Source organism: Lithobates pipiens, unplaced genomic scaffold, assembly GCF_037356315.1.
Source record: "Lithobates pipiens isolate NorthernLeopardFrog02 unplaced genomic scaffold, aLitPip1_a1.2 Scaffold_16, whole genome shotgun sequence".
NCBI lineage: Eukaryota > Metazoa > Chordata > Amphibia > Anura > Ranidae > Lithobates > Lithobates pipiens.
In genome coordinates, this window is record NW_027507748.1 from 637,884,506 (window position 1) to 637,910,124 (window position 25,619).

Here is a 25,619-nt window from a genome sequence, read left to right on the forward strand (position 1 = left end):
CGAGACTCGGGAACAGACGGATCCTCATCCCAGACCAGGCAGGTCTATTGGGGCTAGCCAACCGAAGAATGTTGCGGAGCGACATAAGCTCCCTCGCGGGGCTACCCCAGTCCAGTATCAGGAACAGGCCGCTATGGCCTCACAAACGAACCCTGAATACGTGACTTCAACATGTTAAGTACCCCTCCCCAGACTCCTCAGCGGGGCCAGGCGCACCCACTGATTGGTTCTGGGGAACTCCGATACCCAAAGCATCCAACTAGGCCTGGTTCTGAGCCTGTCATGTGCACCTAACTGTACACGTGACCAGGCAGAACTCTAACACAGCCCAGCCAAACTGATGTCAAAGTTACCTACACAATTAACCCTCAGAACCCCATCACTGTTCTGAGGCAAAAACTAAATTTATGCATGACTGACACCTTGTCCAAAATGTCATCTGCTACACTTGTAGTTATTGTGTGTGTGTGTGTATAAAAGGTCAATACGTTTCTGGACTCCTGACAGATCCTTTCATCTTTAATCCAGAGCTACAATGACATTTCTGTATTTGGAGTTATGGGGAAAGCAAATGAATTGTCAAAGGATCTGCAGGAAAAGGTAGTTGAACTGTATAAAACAGGAAATGGATATAAAAAGATATCCTAGGAATAGAGAATGCCAATCAGCAGTGTTCAAACTCTAATCAAGAAGTGGAAAATAAAGGGTTCTTTTGAACCCAAACCACAGTCAGGTAGACCAACCCCCGGGAAAATTGTTTGGGTTGCAAAGAAAAACCCACAAATAAGTTCAGGTGACATACAGGACTCTCTGAAAACATGTGGTGTGGCTGTTTGAAGATACACAATAAGGAGGCACTTGAAAGATGGGCTGCATGGTCGAGTTGTCAGAAGAAAGCCATTACTATGCAAATGCCACAAAATATCCCGCTTGCAATACACCAAACTGCACAGAGACAAACCTCAAACCTTCTGGCGCAAAGTAATTTGGAGCGATGAGACCAACATTTTAGCTTTTTGGCCACAACCATAAACGCTTAATTTGGAGAGGATTCAACAAGGCTGATGATGAAAGGTGCACCATTCCTACTGTGAAACACGGAGGTGGATCGCTGATGTTTTTGGGATGTGTGAGCTACAGGGACACAGGAAATTTGGTCAAAATTATTGGCAAGATGAATGCAATATGTTATCAAAAAAATACTGGAGGAACATTTGTATTCATCAGCCAGGAAGCTGCACTTGGACATTCCAACATGACAATGATCCAAAACACAAGGTTAAGTCGACCTGTCATTGTCTACAGCAGTATAAAGTGAAGTTTCTGGAGTGGCCATCTCAGTCTCCTGACCTCAATATCATTGAGCCACTCTGGGGAGATCTCAAACGTGCAGTTCATACAACACAGCCCAAGAATTTACAGGAACTGGAGGCTTTTTGCCAAGAGGAATGGGCGACTTTACCATCTGAGAAGATAAAGAGCCTCATCCACAAATGACTTCAAGCTGTCATTGATGTTAAAGGAGGCAATACACAGTATTAAGAACTAGGGTATGTAAACTTTTGATCAGGGTCATTTGGGTAGTTTCTGTTGTGAATATGATTTAAAACAAGTAAACACATTTGATTGATAATAAATGGCTTCAGCCAAACACTAACCCTGAGTGAAAGAAAAGTTTTTGTGTTTATCATTCATATTCTCTGGAAAATAGCCAAGAAGCCATGAATTCTGCCAGGGTATGTAAACTTATGAGCACAACTGTACATTATCCGGCATTTCCTGGTATAGTGTGCACCCCCTGTCCTATCTGTGCTGTAATTTTGGTACAGCACAGATCAGGCAGCAGATACCAGCCAATGATTTATGGCCGGAACCTGCTGATTGGGCTGACAGGGCTCTGTACATAGAACAGTGATGTGGCTTTTTTTCAGCAGCATCTAATAGAAAAAGTAGAGCATACTGCACACATTTACACATTGTTAGGCACACAGTTAACTGTTTCATTGACCCAAGATGTTAACCCCTTCCCAGCCAGCGTTATTAGCACAGTGACAGTATATAGTATTAGCACTGGTCACTGGTGATGTCGGTGTCCATCAGTTCCTACCCAGATTGCCTGCTGTACTATCACAGGCCCATTATAAGCTGCTGATCATCGCTGTTACTAGTCTAAAAAAATAAAAATTCCGCTGTGTATATACCTTGGTTTGTGCGAAAGTTATAGTGTCTACGATCAATATACACTTATGGAGATTTTTTTTTTTTTTGCCAAAGACATGTAGTAGAGTACAATAAAGTAAATCTGTGCTAAATGTGAAATGTTTAAATAGCTGCTGTGCACTATGCCATGATATCCCCGACATTAGACAAACTCAAATAACATTAATAAGTGATGAAAATATTCGTGACTCCCACCAATGAATAAAAAACATTGATAAAGTCCAAAATAAGAAGGATTCAAAGTGGTTGATCAAAATGACAGTCCCACATGCCATATTGAGATATGGAGATGACAGGATAGCCAGTGTCACCAACCAAGCACACACTGCGCTTACTGGAACATATGTGACCCCCTTTCTAAGAGTGGTCCACGTGAACTTTATTTACAATATCAGAGACAGATCGGTGGCCCTGAAGACGTCATATGTGACGTGTAGGGCGGAGCCACGTACACATGCTATCAGGCATGCGTAATCGATTTAAAGATAAAAATATAAGCTGCGCTAAATCCCACAAACATCAAATTGTGTATACATAAAGTAACAATGAATTATGGGCTGTTCCCAGCCTCTAAACATAAATTAATATGAGATCAAACCATAAGTGATAAATGCATATAAATATTACAAACTCAGACCATGCGAGCCGCCTATTCCTTGCAGTATAGGGCCAAGCCGCATGCCCCTATATATGGTAATACAAACTCTGAAAACACCCAGTGTATGGATCAACAAGTCTGTATGTATAAATCAAAAAAGAGTTCTTTGTGTAATAAAGAATGTGAATAAAGTCCTCCACAAATGAACCATAAGCGATCCACTGCTGTATGCGATTAAGTAGTGCTTGATCCGCCACCAAAAAATTTAATTTGCCGCTTACCAGAAAATCATGACCCCCCCACTACAGAGGGTCACAAAAGGCATATGAATATATGATCGTCTCCCAATCCAGAGGGGTCCTCGATACTCTCCTTGCGCCACCACTCCAATATAAGGATTGTAGAAAAACGCTCCCAAAAAATCTTTCTCATGAATTCAGAGGGACTCAGGATGATAGGTATACCAAAACCATGAAAATAGAACTCCAAATAGTGTAAAACCTTTTATTATTTAAAACCAAAAAGTAAAATTGCACTTGCAGTGTATAAAGAAATCATCAGCCTTGAGTCCGTTGCGCTGGCTGGTCGCATACGGACAGATCCGTTCTCCTGGAACTGTTCCAAACACGAGGTGACTTCCTTCCTACGCGTTTCACAACAAAATTCCGTCATCCAGGGGCACTGGATTCATGAGGAGTGGTGGCGCAAGAGAGTATCGAGGACCCCTCTGGATTGAAAGACAATCATATATTCATATGCCTTTTGTGACCCTCTGTAGTGGGGGGTCATGATTTTTGACTTTCTGGTAAGCGGCAAATTTTATTTTTTGGTGGCGGATCAAGCACTACTTAATCGCATACAGCAGTGGATCGCTTATGGTTCATTTGTGGAGGACTTTATTCACATTCTTTATTACACAAAGAACTCTTTTTTTTGATTTATACACACAGACATGTTGATCCATACACTGGGTGTTTTCAGCGTTTGTATTACCATATATAGGGGCATGCGGCTTGGCCCTATACTGCAAGGAATAGGCGGCTCGCATGGTCTGAGTTTGTAATATTTATATGCATTTATCACTTATGGTTTGATCTCATATTAATTTATGTTTAGAGGCTGGGAACAGCCCATAATTCATTGTTACTTTATGTATACACAATTTGATGTTTGTGGGATTTAGCGCAGCTTATATTTTTATCTTTAGTTTTTTTCTGTAGTTATGTGACCCAGTTAAGCCGAAGCCAAATCTGATCCGTTCAGGATCAATCTTTATAATTGTTTCTTGTGTCTCACATAACAGGAGATGATTGGCTGTTTTGTGTAAATGTACATAGTTACAGCTGCAGCTCCTTGGTGGATGGGCAGGAAGAGGTCATCTATGCAGATGGGTGTGCTGCTTGTTTGATCCACTGCTCTCTGATGTAGCAGTAGAGTATTGTACCAAGTTTGCCATTAATTAATACAGATAGCTTGGATTTTGTGATACCCTTTTATTGAGTAACTTAGGTTATTTAAGTTGCAAGCTTTTGGGTTTCCTTTCTCAGGTTGTATATAGTTGTATACTGTATTTGTGTGTGGAGGTGGCAGAAGATCTACAGGTACATCTTTCTTCCCTGCAATGAGCAGCACAGTATCAACATCAGTAAGGTCTTCGTTTGATGGGGTCTCATTCCCATACAAGTCTACAGGGATGCAACACCTGCTTAAAGGAGGTCAACTGCAGGTCACATGCACCTGTCCTGAATGACCTCAGAATCATCTGGAACTAATTCTGTTGACACAAACCCAAAGCCTGTCAACACAGACCCTAAATCTCACTCCAGATGCTGTGAGACTAGCAGTAAGAGGCAGTGCCTTAGAAGATCTCACACTGCAGATATACAGTTCAATGGAAGTGCACTTATTTTTAGGAAGAATTAAAGGTAAAGGTGGGTTTTTCAGGGTATAACTTACATTTTGAGTTCCCAATTTTTCCTTTTACTTAAAATTACTTTAAAGGGAATGCAATTTAAATTAAATGGTCATTTGTTTTTAAATTATTTCAGGTATGATAAGAAGCAATGAAACACACTGAGATTGTGTCTGATTCCTTTGATTTGTCGCCTACTATTGCAAACCACAAAGTCATTTCTATCTGTGAGTATTCCATTTTGTTCATCAGCTTATAAGTTTTTAAAGTGTTATTTAACCCTATTTTTTTTTTAAATCAATTACAGCAGCTCACCTCAGTACGTTTGTGCTACTCTATAAAATCTTGCCTTTCTTCTTATTTGAGCCAGTCGAAAAAGTAGGTTCTGGGTGCTCCAGTGCTTTCCAGAGTCCTATCAAGCCACCTTACATGTGTGCTCCTGGAAGAGAGCCTCCATGCCAATGCTTTGATGTTGCCGGTGCCAACATACACAAGCAGCCAGGGAGCACTGACGGGGCATGCATGCGTACTCTCGAGAAGGGAAAACAGAGGGTCTTTCTCTAAAGTAATGAGAGCACACTTCCCCAACCAGTAGTTTGGGAAAGCAGCACACAGGAACCCAGAGATGGTTTCCTTGTGTGATGCAGCCTTGGTATCCTTGTCATAGGGCTGGCTAATTGTACAGTTGCTGTTTACAACATACATTCCCTGTATTATTGCAAAGCAGGTCAGACAACAATATAAAGATATTGGGAACGATTTAACAAGTTAATTGTGACAGTTCTGGTGGTGGGTATGTAGCCAGAAGCCTTGCGCCAAAACCTTTTTCACTGTTAGTACTGACACATGTGACACTTCTACAGAATTACCCTGTTGTTGTGTCAAAATTCATAAGCACATACCGCCATATTAGTGGAGGCAAATCGGAGCTCTTCTGTGTAAGAGTAAATTGTTGATTATCTCACATGTATAATTTTTGTGGTGTACCCTTCTTTTTTAAATAATTACTAGTTGGGCCTCATTTTCACCTAAGAAAGAACTCCAGCAGCCTTCTGGGTTACCAATGTCACATTCAGGGAGGCTGCAGGAAGTTTCCCCAAAGCTCAGAAAGAGGCATTCATATCCTCAGTGTTGTGCTTTTAAGGACATTTTCCCGCACAATATTTACTAAGTAATTTTTAACGAAGATATTTTTAAGATACAGAATCAGTCTATATGACACAGTCTATATATGTGAAACGTATTCACGGAGACGAGTGATCATACAAAATAGCTACATTTATTGGTTGACAGAAAACAAATATTTACATGAAATATTAAAATACAGATTACATTACTTGATCATTTTGACAATTACTGGGAACACCCTCAAACTGGGCGTAGTAGTACCTTGGACACAATTATCACTTCTCGGTAGAATCAATAACCTTTTAATACTTGACAATTTAACAGAATGTCTGTATTTCACACGTCCAACCGTTACTATACTGCAGGTAAGTAAGTGGTTAACAATGTGAAATAAATTAGACATTTGTTTGTCAATAAATTTGGCATCTATGCAAAAAGAAATTTATAATGAAAAATACATTTAGAGAAAAATCTAAAAGGCGGTTATTGATTCGGGAGAAATATTTCAATAATAGAATATTCAAAATCAATATGTAAGAGAACATAGAATAAATGATAAACATATATTTACCCATTTCCAATATGGCTATTAGTGTGGAGTGTTGGTTACCAGGAATTTTAAGATGGCTGCAGTGGCTTCAACATGGATTCTCTTACAGAGGAATTACTTGGTGTGACCTCCGAGTTCCAAGGAGCAGGGATCTTCATGAATGTAAAAATGTGTATTCATGCATGTCTTCCAGTGTCCCTTCTCAGGGGGGATCCCTAAGCTTCCCCCTGACTCTCTCCCCCCAGCTCTCCTCCGAGCTTCCTCCTTCCCCTTTTCCTTTTTCCTCGTTTCTTAAATATCCTCTTAAACAAAAAGATCATACATTTTTACTAAGTTCTGCCCAGAGGGTATGTGTTCCCTCCTCATTGGCCGGCAGACTTAATGGTTAGCTTTCCCGGGAGTCTCGTGATTTTAAGGTAATAGCACCTTCCACCACCAGGTGTCTCACCTGTGTTTGGTGTTTTATTTCTTTAAGTTAATATTTTTCCAATTCTGTAATATGTGTTCGTTATTTATATGTTCTAACGAATATATTTCGAGTGTTCAAGAATTATGGCATAATGTAAAATACGCTTTAACATAAATTTCCAATAATCAGTTGCATAAATTGGTGATATATATGCATATCAATGTATATCTGTTAATCTTTAGTCCGTTTAGAAAGGACACAGGTTAGATATATATCAAACAAATCACATACAATTATTATCTATATGGATACATGTATAATTTGGGTATCCAATCAATATTTGTTTATCTAAACATAGGTTAAATTCTTATACAATTCTAATCATGATTTATGTTTTTTATAATACTAATTTGTTGCTAAAACACTTCTACTTATAATCACACTTTCATATATAATTTCTTTGTGACCAAGTTCTTTAGATCATTAGATACTAAAATTATAATCTCAGTTGTGACCTATGTAGAATTTAAATGGCTTAGAAAAATATGGATGATACTGGTATATGAATCTTACAGCAGGTTTTGAGATGAACTCTATAGTAAGATATCATATCCCGGCTTCTCATATACGTATATTATGATGTAAAAAAAAATACACAATTTTCAATGTTTCCTCGTAGTGTCTTCAAATGAACAGTGAACATTCATGCATACAGTCCCATTGTTTACTTTTCTAATAGAGGTGTCTTATTTGCCCTGTGGGGGAGATCTCCATTTCGTATCTTAGTTATTGTCTCATGAGAAGCTAGGACAACACTGACTACTTGGCTTATTGATCTCTCACTTTCTGAGACAATGGGATATTTGTTCTGGTCATCCAGGTTTAATGGCTGTTGGTCACAGGTACTCCAAAGTATAACCCAAACCTTGTCATATCTATTTGCATGGTTGTGTACTACCCAAACAGTCTTTTACTTACGCACAATGGGGTTCTCTAGTTAAGGGTTATTTCCATGTGATAAATACTTATGCAAGTTTGGCCTTCTCACTCTAACCAACAAAATAAGTAAACAGCTTTTTGTTTGGTGACAGGAAATACCATTGTTTCCGGTATTTTTTTTTTTAACACAGGTTTTGTAAAAGTTTAAAAAGAACTAATCCTTTTAACATTTGGAAAAGAAAACCTGCGAGATCTTGTACTTTGCTTTAAAGGTCTCCAAGAGGTCACAGTTCAATAATATCAACATTGTAGTTCATCTGTTCCTGAGGCCTAAACAATCTCACCTCTTTGACAGTAAATATGAATGTATTATTATTATTTTTTTCTTAATGAATTCACAACATCAGCACACTGGCCAGTGCCGCATCATTAGAAGATGGCTGTAAGAACCTGGAAGCCACGGCTGTCTTTTGATGATGTAAAGCTTCCCATAAATTGATCCCTTTTTTCATTCTGAACGAAAAAAAAAAATGCATTCCTCTAGTCATACAAGCCTGAAGGATAGAGGAATCTTCCCCCCCCCCCCCCTCCGCTTCTGTTGGACAGGGTCAGCCACACATGGATCAAAATTTTGGCTGGCCCATGCTGATCTGGCTGAATTGTATCCATCTATGGCCAGCATTGATTGGAACTTTAATTGAAAGAAGAAACAATTGTGAAAAAACAGGATTTTTAATGCAGAAAAGACATGCAATGGGGTTGGTTTATCAAAACTGGAGGGGGCAAAATCTGCTGCAGCTGTGCATGGTAGCCAATCCGCTTCTAACTACAGATTTTTTAAATTAAAGCGGTGTTCCAGCCTTTTTTTCTTTTTTTCGGGTTGGGTGCCAGCGCCGCCATCCTTACTAAGGGAAACAGGCAGTGGAGCCTTGCGGCTTCACTGCCCGTTTCCTACTGCGCATGTGCTAGTCGCACGGCGCTTTGTGAATGGCCCTGTTTTCAGGGGCACACACATGTCCCAGAATACAACAGGGCAACTCGCCGAAGAGGAGGAAGTTGCAGAATAGCGCCGCTAAATAGGAAGAGGCAGATTGGGAAGACTGCCTAGCAACAAGGGTTCCAGGTAAGTTAAAAAAAAAAAAATATATATATATATCTATATTATATTATATTTTTTATATATATATATATATATATATATATATATATATATATATATATATATATATATATATATATATATATATATATATATATATATATATATATAAATCTAAAAAAAAAAATTTTTGTACAATTTTAATGTCATTTTTTTATTTTAGGGTAGACCTCCGCTTTAAGCTTTGACAAAAACTGGAATCTGGTTTCTATGCAAAGCTGCACCTGAACTTGTACTCTCCAGTTTTAGTTAATCAAACCCAATGTCTCTTCTGCAATAATATTTTTTTACCTGCATATGCACATTGTACACTAAGAATCAGTGGCAGTGACTATATCTCGGCTTGGCCATTTAAGCAGTTGGGTATCAATACACAGAAGCTGCCAAGCTGAGGATGTCAGCAGCCAGTGGGGAGCTCTGGGACATCGAAGTGCTGGGTATAAGGTGAGTCTAGGTCCGCTTTAAGGAATAAAGATGGCAGTGCAGGACCCGGTGTTCAGCAGAAGTTCAGAACAAATCGTGGTCATTAACCACTTCAATACAGGGCACTTTCGCCCCCTTCCTTCCCAGCCCAATTTTCAGCTTTCAGCGCTCTAGCGCTTTCAGTGACAACTGCGCAGTCATGCTACACTGTACCCAAATGAATTTTTTATCATTTTGTTCGCACAAATAGAGCTTTATTTTGGTGGTATTTATTCACGACTCCGTTTTTTATTTTTTGCGATATAAGCGCAAAAATGCGGAAATTTGGAAAAAAAAACGATTTTCTTTTTTCTATTTTAAAAGAAATCCAATAAAATCTAATTTTGTCATAAATTTAAGCCAAAATGTATTCTGCTACATGTTTTTGGTAAAAAAAATTCAGTTAAGTGTATAATAATTGGTTTGTGTGATCACGGACATATGTACGCAAATGATCATGTACATATGTGTGCAGGTGATCACGTACATATGTGTGCAGATAATCATTGGGACATGTGATTTTAGTGGGACATATGTGGGGGACATGTTTTTATTTTTAAGGACGTGTTTTTATTATTTGGGGACATGTATGTTTTGGGGACATGTGTGGGGACATTGTGTTTATACTTTGTGGTGTGTTTACTGTGTGGTGATTTGTGTGTACACTAGACTGGTGATCAGTGAGTAAAAAGCTGTAAAAAACAGCTCATACTCACTGATCATCAGCCGGCTGCAGTGATCTGCTCTCCTCTCCTCAGCGATGACTTCTGTGTGAGGAGAGGAGGAGCCGATTGCCTAGCAACCGGCTGTTTGTTTACATCACATGACGGCCGTGATTGGACACGGCCGTCATGTGATCAGGAGGGCCAATCACAGAGCCCTCCTGCCGATCTGAGATGCGCCGTGTCCGGGTGACACGGGCGCATCGGGATCGCGCCGCTGCGCGGGCACGCGCGTGCGCGATCCCGCTCCTTCTGATGGACGTTCCTGAATGTCCTATCAGGAGTAGACGGCTCCCACCCAGCTGTATATGTGCATTGGCCGGGTGGGAAGTGGTTAAATTGGCCAGCAGGTACTGATGAAGGAACTCCAAGGGCAATGAACAGAAGCAAGATACAAATTTTACAACTTCCAGCATGAAGAATAGACTGCATCAGCCATCAGAATGTTGCTGTGTATCGATGGAGCTCTCCCCCTCCTTCTTGTAAGGCTGGGTTCACACTTATGCAAATTGCATGCAGATTTCCCTGCATCCTATTCGCATGACAGGAGATTGTGACTGGCTCTTAATGGAACCGGTTCACACATCTTTGGGCCGGCTGCAGAGCGAATTGAATAGTATAAAATAAAATATTGAATAAATCCCAAACCAAGTACATATAACCAATATTGAATGAATAAATATATATTTTTTGTGGTATCACACAAACGGCAATTTTTTTAAAAAGTAGAAGCCATCATACTGTTTCATTATATTTAATTCTGTTTTTTTATTTTTTGTGATGCATTTGTGTACATTTTTGGATACTTATAGTGTTCTTCTTTTGTATGTTTAGATATTTCCTGCCACTCCTTTTTTGGGCCATGTGACCCCTGGGGTTGATCATGTGTATTAAAGATGTTTTGTGTCACTTATTTGTTAGCCGTAATTAAGGCCTGGCGGCCAAAACGCGTTGGCTTTCTTTTTGACTGCTGTTCCGTTCACATGCAATAATAAAACTATGTTTTAGCTGATTTTCATAACGCCAGCCTTTCTCCTTTTTTGCATGGTCTATATGGAGGTTTACAGAGACTTTATAGGCTGAGTGTTGTGTTCTTGAGGCTCACCAGGCATTGCACAGGAGGTAGTAGCTCGGATGCATCTGTTCCTGTGCGTCTTTGGGCCTGATTCGTCCCTGAAGCTGAGAACAGGGACGCTCCGGACCCCTTCTGTCAGCCGCATCCGTTTTTACTTTGAAGCCAGCCTAAGGGTTTCAAGGTATAACCTGAACATTTTACAATGGTAATAGCAACAATCAAACCTCCAAAACAAATTTTGAAATGGTAAAAGTAATAAATAATTATGCAATGGATATTTCTAGAAGTATTGGCAAGGCTTCATATACGATTTATATCTTATTGAAATAATCGTTAAGCAAATGATGCTAAAAAAACAATAAAAGGCTTACCATAGGAGTTACATTCTTGTATGCATAGTTGTAAATAATCACTAAAACCAATTAGAGTGCAGTGTATATTATGACAAAAGTACAGGTAAAGTGCACTGCATAACAAAGAAATCATAGTAAAAAAATATATATATATATATAATATTATGTAAACCTTCTGTATAAAAGTTAATACATGTATCCCCAACGAAATACCCATATAAGAACAGAAATATATTAAATATGTATTAATAAATCCCCAGGGATATAATGAGCATATATTGCATAAGCTGAGCATTAAATTATTATAAAACAGAAATCCAACAATGTAAATATATCTGGATGCAGTGAAACAGTCCAAACACAGGGGGGACAAATCTCACTTGCTCCAAATGAAGACCAAATCCTGCACTTCCCTATGAAAAACTATGAATTATTTATATATAAATTAATTCCAATAAAAATAACAATGTCCACTAGATGGCGATTATGATACAGTGCATCCAGAAAATAATCACATTTTGTCATGTTACAGCCTTATTCCGAAATTGATTACATTTAATTATTTTCCTCAAAATTCTACAAACAATACCCCATAATGTCAAACCTGAAAGTTTGTTTGAAATCTTTGCAAATAAAATAAATAAAATAAAATAAATTTAAACAAATCCCATGTACATAAGTATTCCCAGCCTTTGCTCAATACTTTGTTAAATCACCTTTGGCACCAATTATAACCTTGAGTCTTTTTGACTATAATGCTACAGGCTTGTCACACCAATTTTTGGGTAGTTTCTCCCATTCTTCTTTGCATGACCTCTCCAGCTCCATCAGGTTAGATGGGGAGCTTTGGTGCACAGTCATTTTCAGATCTCTTCTGAGCTGTTTAGTTGGGTTAAATTCTGGGCTCTGGCTGGGCCACTCAAGGACATTCATAGAGTTGTCCCATAGCCACTCCTTTGTTACCTTGGATGTGTGCTTAGGGTCGGTGTCCTGTTGGAAGATGAACCTTCTCCCTAGTCTGAGGTCCAGAGTGCTCTGAAGTAGGTTTTCATCAAGGATATCTCTATACATTGCTGCATTCATCTTTCCCTTGATCCTGACTAGTCTCCTAGTTCTTGCCACTGCAAAACATCCCAACAGCATAAAACTGCCACCGCTATGCTTCACTGTAGGGATGGTATTGGCCAGGTGATGAGCAGTGCCTGGTTACTCCAGATATGATGCTTGCCATTCAGGCCAAAGAGTTCAATCATTGTTTCATGAGACCAGAGAATTTTGTTTCTCATGGTCTGAGAGCCCTTCAGGTGCCTTTTGGCAAATTTCAGGTGGGCTGTCATGTGGCTTCCGTCTGGCCGGTCTACTATACAGGCCTGATTGGTGGAGTGCTACAGAGCTGGTTGTTCTCTCTCCACAGAGAAATGCTGGAGCTCTGTCAGAGTGACCATCGAGTTCTCAGTCACCTCCCTGACTAAGGCCCTTCTCCCCCGATCGCTCAGTTTTGCCATGTGGCCTGTTCTAGGTGGTTCCAAACTTCTTCCATTTACAGACGATGGAGGTCCCCGTAGTACTCCATTGGGACCTTCAATGCTGCAGATTTTTTTACTTTGACCTGATACAATCCTGTCTTGGAGGTTTACAGACAATTTCTTGGACTTCAGGGCTTGGTTTGTACTCTGACATGCACTGTTAACTGTGGGACCTTTATATAGACAGGCATGTGCCTTTCCAAATCATGTCCAATCAACTTTACCAAATCATGTCCAAACAACCTTACCACAGGTGGACTCCAATCAAATTGTAGAAACATCTCATGGATGATCAGTGGAAACAGGATGCACCTGAGCTCAATTTTGAGTGTCATAGCCAAGGCTGTGAATAATTATGTACATGTGATATTTTTATTTATTTATTTTTAAAATAAATTTGCAAAGATTTCAAGCAAACTTCTTTCACGTTGCCATTATGGGGTATTGTTTGTAGAATTTTGAGGAAAATAATTAATTTAGTCTATTTTGGATTAAGGCTGTGACATAACAAAATGTGGAGAAAGTGAAGCGCTGTGAATACTTTCCGGAGGTATATAAAACCCTTCATCCAACCATACTTTAACAATTTGACACAAACTGATACTTAGAGGTCAATTCACTAAGAGGTTAAATATTGCATGCGGTAAATCAGTTGTGAAAGTTCAATTCACTAATGCCCTGTACACACGGTCGGATTTTCCGATCGGATAATGTTGTCGGAAAATCTGACGGTGTGGGCTCCATCGGACTTTTTCCATCGGATTTTCGGACGCACAAAGTTTGAGAGCAGGATCTAAAATTTTATGACAACAAAATCCAATTGCATAAATTCCGATCGTGTGTAGACAATTCCGACGGACAAAGTGCCACGCACGCTCAGAATATACTAAGAGACTAAAGCTATTGGCTTCTGGCCCATTTATAGTCCCTACGTACGAGCTTGATGTCACCTAGTTCAGAACGATCGGATTTTCCGACTACTTTGTGCGACCGTGTGTATGCAACACAAGTTTCGGCCAAAATCCGTCAGATTTTTGTGGTCGGAATGTCCAACCGTGTGTACAGGGCATAAGAATTTACAGTTAAATACCGAATGCGGCATTTGTTCGATTTAGTGGTAATTACCACATTAAAGCGGTAATTTACCGTGTTGAGCTGGTTGCTAAGGAGTGGGCCAGAAAGCTGGCCACCACATTTTTAAAAACCAATGACTCCTCAGCTGCCAGCGTGCTTCCCCACTCATAGCCGATTTGTATTAAAAAAAGAAAAAAAAAGCAGACCGTTAAAAAGTATGACCTATGGATTTTAAGGGGAACCCAATGCCAAAATAAAATAAAAAATGGGGTGGGGTGGGGGTCCATACCAGACCCTTATCCAGGCATGCAGGTCAGGAGGGGGGTGGTGGCAAGTGAGACACTTTCGTGGTGAGTGGGTATGTGTACGATACTCATTCACATAGAAGGGGCCCAGCATATTCCCTTCTTAAAGAGGACTTTCAAATTCCGATTAGCCCCTTGCTTGCAGACCCCCACAACCACTGGCCATGGTCTTTGTCCATGTCAACATGGGGACAAGGTGCTTTGGGGTGGGGGCAGAAATCCAGTGTGCTGGTAACTTCCTTTGCATTGAACTGAAGTCTCAAGTAATGGGCTTATTTACTAAATATGAAGAGTGCAAAATCTGGGGAAGCTCTGCATAGAAACCAATCAGCTTCTAGCTTAATTGAACAAGCTAAAGTTAGAAGCTGATTGGCTACCATACACAGCTGTTCCAGATTTTGCACTGTGGAGTGTGGACCACACCCCCCCCCCCCCCCCCCCCATCTCCAGCCCCATGTTATAGTTATAAGGGAAGAGGAAAGTGTTTGTAGTCAAAAGTGACAAATCTTATGCGACCACCACATCCAAGGTTTGGCAAGCATCTTTGTTTTTAGATTAAAGTGGATGTAAACCCTCACATATACCCAGTGAAGTGAACAGCCTCGGATGATGCACAGAGATGAAACAAATCTCCCTACATAAGTTTTACATGTATATCTGCTGTCTTCACCTTTTATATTTTTATATACTGTTTATAAAGTGCACATCGTGTTAGAATTTTCTCTTACTGTTCCACCAATGGGACATTCTTGGCATACACTATGTGACAGCTGATTGAAGGAAAGGTTCACACCCCTCTCCACATAGGCAGAGGAAGGAAGACGTGTAAAGCTGTGCTGCGAGTAGACCAGTTTTCTACTTTTCTATTTATAGCAACCGCCCTGACACAAATTTCAGGCTGGTTTTATCTCGGTTGTCATATAAAAGTGGTCTCTGCAGCGGATTATTGTGCGAGATTGTTTTTATCGGCGGTGGGAGAGATGCCCCCGGTGGTCTCCACCACTTATCAGTACCATCCGTAGCAGCAGAGATGATCGGATCCTTTCCTCTGCTAGTCATTGAGTCAAGGGAGGGAAAAATGGCCCCTACTGGGCTCCATACCATTGGATGATGTAAGCAATGTCAAACGTCACTTCCACTCAGTGGTTTTAAAGGGGAAAAACTTTTTTTTATTGCATTCAAGTGTAAATGTGAGATCTGAGGTCTTTTTGACCCCAGATATCACGTTAAAGAGGTCGTCATGCTCTTTTTTTAGATTACAAGGTATGTTTACATTCCTTGTAATAGGAATAAACGTGACCCAAAAATATTTTTTTATCAAATGAACAGTGTAAAAAAAAAAAGTAAAATAAAAAAAAAAATAAATGATTTAAAGCGAGCCGGTCCTGCATACCTAATTCACACCCACATATAAAGACGGTGTTCAAACCACACATGTGAGGGATCGCTGCGATCAGAGTGAGAGCAATAATTCTAGTACTAGACCTCCTCTGTAACTCAAAACTGGTAACCTGTAGACATTTTTAAACGTCGCCTATGAAGATTTTTAAGGGTCAAAGTTTGTCGTCGTTCCACGGCACAATTTTGAAGCATAACATGTTGGGTATCAATTTACTTGGCGTAACATCATCTTTCACAATATATTTTACTGTTTCCAGGTTTTAGTTTTTTTTTTTCTTTTTTATTAAAAAAAGTGTACTTTTTTTCCCAAAAATTGTAAGACCGCTGTGCAAATATGGTGTGACATAAAGTATTACAACGACCGCCATTTAAAGCGGAGGTCCACCCTAAAGTGGACCTTCCGCTCATTGGAACCCTCCCCCCCTCCGGCGCCACAATTGGCACCTTTCAGGGGGGAGGGGGGTGCAGGTACCTGTACAGTACAGGTATCTGCACCCACTTCCGGCGTAGATTCTGCAGAAGGTACGCCCCTTTCGCACAATCGACGCCCCTTTCCAAAGGTCCCCCGCTGCCTGCTGGGAAACACATGGATCCCAGAGACAGCGGGGACCATCCTTATTGCGCAGCGCGACTCGCGCATGCGCAGTAGGGAACCGGGAAATGAAGCCGAAAGGCTCCACTTCCTGATTCCCATACCCAAGATGGCGGCGGCAGCACCCGAGAGACGATCGAGAGACCGGCTTTGGGTGCCGACATCGCGGGCACGCTGGGCGGGTAAGTGTCATTATTTTAAGTCAGCAGCTGCAGTATTTGTAGCTGCTGGCTTTAAAAAAAAAAAAACGGCGGACGCCCGCTTTAATTCTTTAGGGTCTCTGGGGAAAATAATATAGTTATTTGTGCTCATAAGTTTACATACCCTGGCAGAATTTGATTTCTTGGCCATTTTTCAGAGAATATGAGTAACGCAAGCATTTTTTTCACTTATGATTAGTGTTTGGCTGAAGCCATTTATTATCAATCAACTGTTTACTACTTGATTATAAATCAAGTGTTTACTCTTTTTAAATCTTAATCACAACAGAAACTACCCAAATGACCCTGATCAAAAGTTGAATTACCCTGGTGATTTTGGCCTGATGACATGCACACAAGTTGACACAAATGGGCTTACTATGCATCGCATAGTAGCCCATTATGTGTCACTTACCTGACACGGGAGCCAGTTATGTCACCGCTGTCCCCTGTAGCACGGAGCATCCATCTTCTTCCGGGTATCGCTGCTCCAGCCACTCATAGCGCCAGAGCAGCGATGACGTCACTCCCGCGCATGCACATGGGAGCCGCCACTAACGCCATATCGCCGTTAGCAGCGGCATGCCCAGTGCACCTGCGCGCCGCTGTCTATGGCGCATGCGCTGTAGACAGTGGTGCCTGTCTTTTGGTAAATATCTCCTAAACCGTGTAGGTTTAGGAGATATTTCTTGGACCTACAGGTAAGCCTTAATCTAGGCTTACCTGCAGGTCAAAGTGGTTTGTAAGGGTTTACAGCCACTTTAATTTTAACCGTAGGAGGAGAGGACTAGGCAGAACATGTAATACATGTGAAACCCAAGAGAACTATACAGTTCCGCCTAGGGGGCAGTCCCTCTGGTAATAACCCCTCAGCCTGCTTCCTGCAGCTCAGTTCCCTGCCGAGACCATTGGTCCTGGGGATTTTTTCTGTTTGTTTTTTTGCCTTTTGCGTAAGGTTTTAAGATCCTGTTATCTTCTATCAACAGCCGGCTGTGTGACAGGCTGGATAATATAGATCCTTGTAGTCTCCCCAGCCTGGCCATCGAGCGCATGCAGACCCTAGCTACACTCTGGGTCAGCCACAACATGCCCCTCAGGCTCCAGGGGTGGCCGGTGAGCGCAATGCTCTGGGGCACACATATGACCGGACTACAGATGTCTTTGTCACAGTGTGCCGTGGCCCACAGCCACCCCATACAGCTCGGGTGTGGGTCTGTGATGGGATGCCTCCAGCTCGTCCGGATGGCAAGTACAGCTCTTCCTGCCTCGGCGGGATTGAGCAGCTGGGCATTCCCTGGGAGGTCGATTAGGGGGTCTCTCTCCTCCCTTTCTTCTCTCCCTGTCCCTATCCCCCCCCCGTGGGGGATGCTGCATGACTGGGCTGTTGAGCCAGGGGTCCTCCGGGGGGCTCTGATCCTTGATTGGGGGCTGCACTGGCTGTCTGTGTCCCTGGGCTGTCTGTGATCTCTCTGCTGGTGTCTTTGGGCTCTTCATGTGCTGCCACCATTATCTGTGAACATTCACTGTGTACAGTTATTTGTCGGCAATTTTCTGCGAGTCTCTTAGAAGCATGGTCAGCGGCCATTTCCCTGTGATTTTTGTCTATACAGGGCACCCGGCGGCCATTTTTCTCCTCAGCGCTGGTTCCTGTACCTCAGAGCATTTTTTGCTCTAGACACCTGGGTGCTGACACTGGACACAGGCACCTGTAACAGCACGGCGTAGCACTCGGTCAGGGTGGTGAGTCCTGCGGTGGAGGCCTCTCAGTCTGCAGCAGCTAGGAGGGTGAGATTGAACTCCTTGTCCTAAGTCCGCAAAGGTGGCATACAGGGTGGCTCAGCATGGCGTCAGAAACTGGCGTTTCTTCGCCAGACCTCCCTGCAATTGCAACCGGCTCGTCTGCAAACAGTGCAGTGTCTTTGGACGCTTTGTCGGTGGTCCTTGAAACATTAGTTACCAGGGTGGAGGTGGTGTGCGAGCGCAAAGGTGGAGAACTCTCCCTCTCCGTGGAGAGTTCTGACTCTCCATGTGTCAGAGGACGCTGACCAGGACCGATCAGACAGTGAGGATGATTCCACGTTCGGGTCCGCTCAAGACAAAACGCTAGTTCGAGCACTTATCACAGCTGAGCATGATACCCTGAAAAGGACACGGCAGGATCCTCTGCTGAGGTAGCGGTCCCTTTTTGAGTTCTGTAAGCCAGCCCGTACACCTAAGGTGTTTCCATATCTGACTTATTTCGATAAGTTAATATACAAGGAATGGGGAAGCCCGCAACTGACCTTTTTGGTCCCAAAAAGAATGGCGGTGTGTTACCCCTTTTGAGGAGAACCCCCAGTGGTCGGCTCCCCCAGCCGTGGACCCCCCAGTATCCAGGTTAAATAAAGTAACCACAATCCCAGTAGAAGGGGCTCCTGCATTTAAGGACCCTACCGACAGGAAGGCCATGGTCAATGAGACTACGAGGGCGTCCGATCAGGATCCAGTCGGACAACGCCACGGCGGTGGAATATGTCAACCATCAAGGAGGAACAAGAAGCTTGGCTGCAGCACGGGAGATTGCTGACGTCCTTTGGTGGGCAGAGCGGCATGTACCAGCCCTGTTGGCCATATACATCCCGGGAGTAGAAAACTGGCAGGCAAACTATCTAAGTCGCCAGATGCTGGACCCAGGAGGGTGGCCACTGCATCGGGAGGTGTTCAGGCTTCTTTGCCTGCGGTTGGGCACACAAGATGTGAATCTTCTGGCCTCTCAGCTCAATCGAAAGGTGTGGAGGTTCATGTCCAGGACAAGAAATCCCTGGGCAGATGCTTCAGACGTGTTGGTGGCTCCGTCTGAGCAGTACCGGCTGATTTACACCTTTTTCCTCCCCTAAAACTGTTACCACGTCTGCTCCGCAGAGTGAAGGCCGAGGGGATTCCAGTGATACTGATTGCCTTAGATTGGCTTCGGAGTCCTTGGCATGACAACCTAGTATGCCTGGTGGCGGATGCTCCTTGGCGGTTAACGATGCGAGAAGACCTTCTGTCACAAGGTCCAATTCTCCATCCTGCTTTACCGTTGCTGGTTTTAATGGCATGGGTGTTGAAAGCCAGGTGCTAATGAACCGAGGTCTGTCTGACTCTGTGATTTCCACTATGTTGAGGGCACGAAAATCTTCTCAGAAGATATACCATCGTACGTGGAAGGCTTATATCTCCATGTGTGAGGAGATGGGGTGGCGTCCACGCACCTATTCCGTTTCCAGGATCCTGCTGTTCCTACAACGAGGAGTGGACCAGAAGCTGGCCTTGAGCACCATGAAGGGACAGATATCAGCCTTGGCTGTCTTTTTCCAATGACTCCTGGCATCTCACTCTCTAGTGAGCACCTTTTTGTACAAGGGGTCCGGCATGTAGTCCCCCCGGTTTGTCCACCCTTACCTCCGTGGGATCTGAACCTGGTGTTATCGCTGCTTCAGAAACCGCCGTTTTGAGAACATTAGGGAAATCCCTTTAATACTCTCTCAGAAAGTGGTCTTTCTGGTGGCCATTACATCGACCAGGAGGGTTTCGGAACTGGCTGCCTTGTCTTGCAAGTTGCCCTATCTAGTTGTCCACACGAATAAGGTGGTGTTGCGTCTGCAACCTTCTTTCCTACCAAAGGGGTTTTGGATTTTCACCTCAATGAAGACATTGTGTTACAATCTGTCCCCAACCGACACATCCTAAGGAGGTGGCTCTCCATTTCCTGGACATGGTCTGGGCTCTAAGGGTATATCTGTCTGCCACGGCTCCCTTCCGGAAGTCAGATTCTCTGTTCGTTTCGGTAGCTGGTCCGAAAAAAGAACTGGCGGTCTCGTCATCCACCATTTCCAGGTGGATCAGACAGATCGTGGTCCAGGCTTACGCCTTGAAGGGGCAGGTGCCCCCTTTCCTGTTACGGCCCATTCCACCAGGGCAATTGGGACCTCTTGGGCTTTCCGACATCAAGCGTCAGGCGTGTAAGGCGGCGACTTGGTCGTCCGTTCACACTTTTACAAAGTTGATGTAAGGGCATCTTCTGATGCCTGCTTTGGCTGCAAAGTTGCAGTTTTACACTTTCTTCTGTTAAGAGAAAGTTACCTTTTTGAATGTCAATGCACTCTAATGCATATGTTGACCGCAAGTTCTGATGCGGTTGGTTCAGATGGTGACTCCCCCATTAGGGAGCACCTCTGGTTGTGGGTAAAGTTATGTTTCTGTTCCCACCCCTCGCTATGACACTGCTTGGGGACGTCCCTACGGTCAACATTACTGGAGCTGTGTCTGTTAATGAACGAAAGAGAAAATAGGATTTTTGTACTCACCGTAAAATCCCTTTCTCTGAAGTTCATTGACGGACACAGCGACCTCCCCTCCTATTGGCTTAAGTTCTACTGCTTGTTGATGTACTGAGCTGCAGGAAGCAGGCTGAATGGTTATTACCAGTGGGACCGCCCCCCTGTGCAGAACTGTACAGTTCTGCTGTATTTCACATGTATTACATGTTCTGTCTAGTCCTCTCCTGAAGGTGGCGTAATAACCATACGGTCAATTACTGGAGCTGTGTCCGTCAATGAACTTCAGAGAAAAGGATTTTACAGTGAGTACAAAAATACTATTTTTGGGGCTATGTGAACTACAAAGGCACAGGAAATTTGGTCAAAATTGTTGGCAGGATGAATGTAGTATGTTATCAATAAATACTAGAGGAACATTTGCATTCATCAGCCAGGAAGCTGTGCATGGGACGTACTTGGACATTCCACCATGACAATGATCCAAAACACAAGGCCAAGTCATCCTGTCATTGGCTACAGCAGAATATAGTGAAGGTGCTGGAGTGGCCAGCTGTTACCTGATCTTAATATCATAGAGCCATTCTGGGAAGATATCAAACGTGCAGTTCATGCAAAACAGCCCAAGAATTTACAGGAACTGGAGGCTTTTTTGCCAAGAGGGATGGGCACCTTTACCATCTGAGAAAATAAAGAGCCTCATCCACAAATACCACAAAAGACTTCAAGCTGTCATTGATGTTAAATACACGGTATTAAGAACTGGTGTATGTAAACTTTTGATCAGGGTCATTTGGGTAGTTTCTGTTGTGATTTATGATTTAAAAAGAGTAAACACAGTTGATTGATAATAAATGGCTTCAGCCAAACACTAACCATGAGTGAAAGAAAAGTGTTTATCATCATTCATATTCTCTGAAAAATGGTCAATAAATCATAAATTCTGCCAGGGTATGTAAACTTATGAGCACATCTGTGTGTTTTTTATATATAATATATATTATAATTTTTGGGGGTTCTATGTAATTTTCTAGCAAAAAATAAAATGATTTTAACTTGTAACCAACAAGTTTGAAAAATAGACCTGATCCTTAAGTGGTTAAGATACAATTTAGGGTCTGGCACTTTCATGGTGCTTTGCTGTGTGCTGCTGTTCTTTCCTGTGTTTTATGGCAATTGCAGCTCCCTAAGTGATCTAATACTGTACTGATGGACTGCATTCTCTGCATATATTCATCTTGTCTAACCTCAGTACACAACTAACATATTTTTTTAAATTTTATTTTGTGGCTTGGTTTTATTGCAGGTGAAGCAAAAACATTCTGGCAAGATCAGCAAACACAAGGGAATGTTGAGATATTATTTGAAAAAGTAGAGAAAACACTTCGGCTGCTGTGCCAAAAAATCAAGGATGGGTCAGCAACAGACAAAGGTAAGTTGACAAATAATTTCTGGCAAATATCAGAGCCAATCAATTTATTTTATTGTGCTTGAATTGGTATTTCTTTTCTAGATTTTAATAATACACCTGCAGGACCCTCTTTTAAAATTATACACTGGAAGAGGTAGCCTTCAGATGATTTTTCCAAAAGCATTCATTGTGGGGCGCACTTAAAAAATCTTTTGGATAGAAGACTCCCTCTGGTACCTTTTTTTTATTTATGATCTCCACTCTTGTCCCTTCTCATCCCTTATCTGGCCCCTATCAGATAAAGTTATGTTTGCCCATCATCTGACCATCTCTGCACTCTCACATTCAATGCCCCATCTTTCCTCTCTCCTATGATATTTGTGCTATGCCCACACTAGAGCTCTCTGCGATCTGTGGCCAAATTAGGCAAACATATGTAGGTATCGGGGGGGGGGGTTACCTACAAGGTGGTTCCAAAACCACCCCCTGTGCACTTACCTGAGTCCTATCTCATGGTGCCAGTTTGCAGCGGCTCTATCCTCTCCTCCTACTCAGAGGTAGGAGCCATGAGAGCAGATTGCAGGGCTGAGCCATGGTTTGTGTGTCAATACACACACAGCCTGGTTCAGGATTAAGCCTGCAGGTGTGCCCCCAGAGCAAGCAGCTTGCTCTGGGGGCATTCAAACAAGAAAAGGAACCAAGAGTGCCAGAAGGTGACCCAAGAAGAGTAGGTTTAGGGCTGCTCTGTGCAATAGAGAGCAGGAAAGTATAACATGTTTGTAAAGGTCATTTTTTTTTAATTAAAATAGCAAACATTTAATATTAGATGGAGGAGACCGCAGGCCATTCTCCTTGGGGTATCTTATCCTCCCACCACATTACTAAAAGCTGTTGGCGGCTCCTCCATATGAGCAAATTTATGTACACTCTTCATGTCAAAATAAACACCTGCTAAACTACCCATGAATTATCAATCGCTCGCTGATGGCCACATCCCAGTTAGCCCTGAACTGCCCACCCACAGCTGATTTAGCACAGCCTGATCACTGCTCACCTAGTTTGCTGGCCTCCTACCCCTTCTTTTTTTCAGTACAATTGTCACTACTGACTCCCCCTTCTTTCACTGTAACATGCAACTTTGGCCTCCCCATCCACGATGCTGCCCATTTCTGTTACTGTTATCCTCCAGCATCCTTCTACTAGCAAACAAATGCATGTTTTCAACCGCAATTGAAATAGGGAAGTGGTGTAACAAAAGTACTTTTAACCCCGGTTTAAGTGTGTGAACAGTATGGCCACTTGCTGACTTGGCAGAATCCACAGTCAACTTCTTTTGGTGTGTCAGTCTGACACACCGCTACACAGATCTCAGTAAAGAGCCTCTGATCACAGTGTAAACAGGAAGAGCCATTGAACCGCTTTTCCTCACTCTCATCTGACAGATGCGAGTAGAGGAGAGCCAATCGGCTGCTCTCCTGACAAGGGGCTCTGTGCCGATTGTTTATCAGCACAGCCCCCCCTTGGATGCCACCCTAGACCACCAGGGAAATGCCAATCAAAGCCCAGGCAGCTGCCAATCAGTGCCCATCCCCAATGCCTGCCAGTGCCATCAGTGATGCCTATCAACGCCATCAATGCTACGAAGCAGTGCCGCCCATCAGTGCCCTCTATCAATGCCTATCAGTGCCACCTAATCGATGCCACCTTATCAGTGCCCATTCGTGAAGGAGAAAACTTAATTACAACATTTTATAACAGAAACAAAAGGGAAACTTTTTTTCTTTATCAAAATTGTAGATTTTTTTTTATTTGTCTAGCAAAAAATAAATAACACAGAGATGATCAAATACCACCAAAAGAAAGCTCTATTTGTTGGAACAAAATGATAAAAATTCTGTTTTGGGTACAGTGTAGCATGACCGCGCAATTGTCATTTAAACAGAGACAGTGCTGAAAGCTGAAAATTGGCTTGGGCAGGAAGGGGGTGTAAGTGCCCTGTATTGAAGTAGTTAACAAGACATGTGGCCATTCATTAAAATTAGAAGAAAAGAGGTTTAAACTTGAACTACGTAGAGGGTTCTTTACTGTAAGAGTGGCAAGGATGTGGAATTCCCTTCCACAGGCAGTGGTGTCAGCAGGGAGCAGCGATAATTTAAAAAAACTGTTAGATAAGCACCTGAATGACCACAACATACAGGGATATACAATGTAATACTGACATATAATCACACACATAGGTTGGACTTGTGTCTCTTTTTTTTCAACCTCACCTACTATATTTTATGGCTTTGTTTTCCTGAGGTTAAAAAAGAAATTTGGTGTATAAAAAACAAACAAACGTCTGTATTTGCTGCTATGCGACAGCATCGGTCTGATGCCGCAGCTGTCCCACATCCACTTTCAGACCCGACCATTTTGCTGGCTTAAGACCAGACCACTTTTTTGCGATTCGGCACTGCATCGTTTTAACTGATAATTGCGCAGTCGTGCGACATGGCTCCCAAACAAAATTGACGTCCTTTTTTTCCCACAAATAGAGCTTTCTTTTGGTGGTATTTGATCACCCCTGCGGTTTTTATTTTTTGCGCTATAAACAAAAATAGAGTGACAATTTTGAAAAAAACTCATTATTTTTTACTTTTTTCTATAGTAAATATCCCCCAAAAATATATAAAAAAAATGTTTTTCCTCAGTTTAGGCCGATATGTATTCTTCTATATATTTTTGGTAAAAAAATCTCAATAAGCTGTTTGCCAATTTGCCTGCCCGTGCCATTCTGCCGACGTACATCGTCGTGCGCTGGTCGGGAAGTGGTTAGGACCGGCAGCAGCCCGCTCTCAGCTGACTCTGGATTACAGGAGAACAAAAGTAAGTGTTCTGTGACCCAGAAAGGAAGAATGACCAAAATTGCTTTGCGCAGACTTTTCTTTTAATATTAGTTGTGTGAACATGAGCAGTCCACGATCTTGTGATTTTATGATATGATGCTACATGTAAGAGTATCATTACCCCATCTCTACACAATTGACTACTTGGATCTGGCAGTGACATCATCTGGTGCTTAGAGGTTTCACAGCTGCCATCTACGGATTGCTAGAGCTGTGACACGAAGAAAGAGATCAATAATGAACTTTAAAACAGTATTTTTGCATAGACACTGCTAGCTGGGATAGCAAGACGAGGGGTATGGGTCACTTTAAATATATATTATTAATTTATGATCATTTCCTGGAATGAAGCAACTATTAAAAACATTTTAACATAAAAATTGGCTATTATATATTT

At 42.2% G+C, this 25,619-nt stretch overlaps 1 protein-coding gene across 5 annotated transcripts in view; it reads left to right on the forward strand.

Annotated features, from left to right (window-relative positions):
- SETDB2 (SET domain bifurcated histone lysine methyltransferase 2) overlaps positions 1-25,619 on the forward strand; it is a 124,208-nt gene that overhangs the window by 9,360 nt on the left and 89,229 nt on the right. For all 5 annotated transcript variants that reach the window (XM_077484250.1, XM_077484248.1, XM_077484249.1 and 2 more), the window contains exons 2-3: positions 4,867-4,957; positions 22,230-22,355. In XM_077484250.1, coding sequence (XP_077340376.1) covers positions 4,882-4,957; positions 22,230-22,355 — 202 coding nt within the window. In that variant the 5' untranslated portion in view covers positions 4,867-4,881. The remainder of the gene's footprint in view (positions 1-4,866; positions 4,958-22,229; positions 22,356-25,619) is intronic.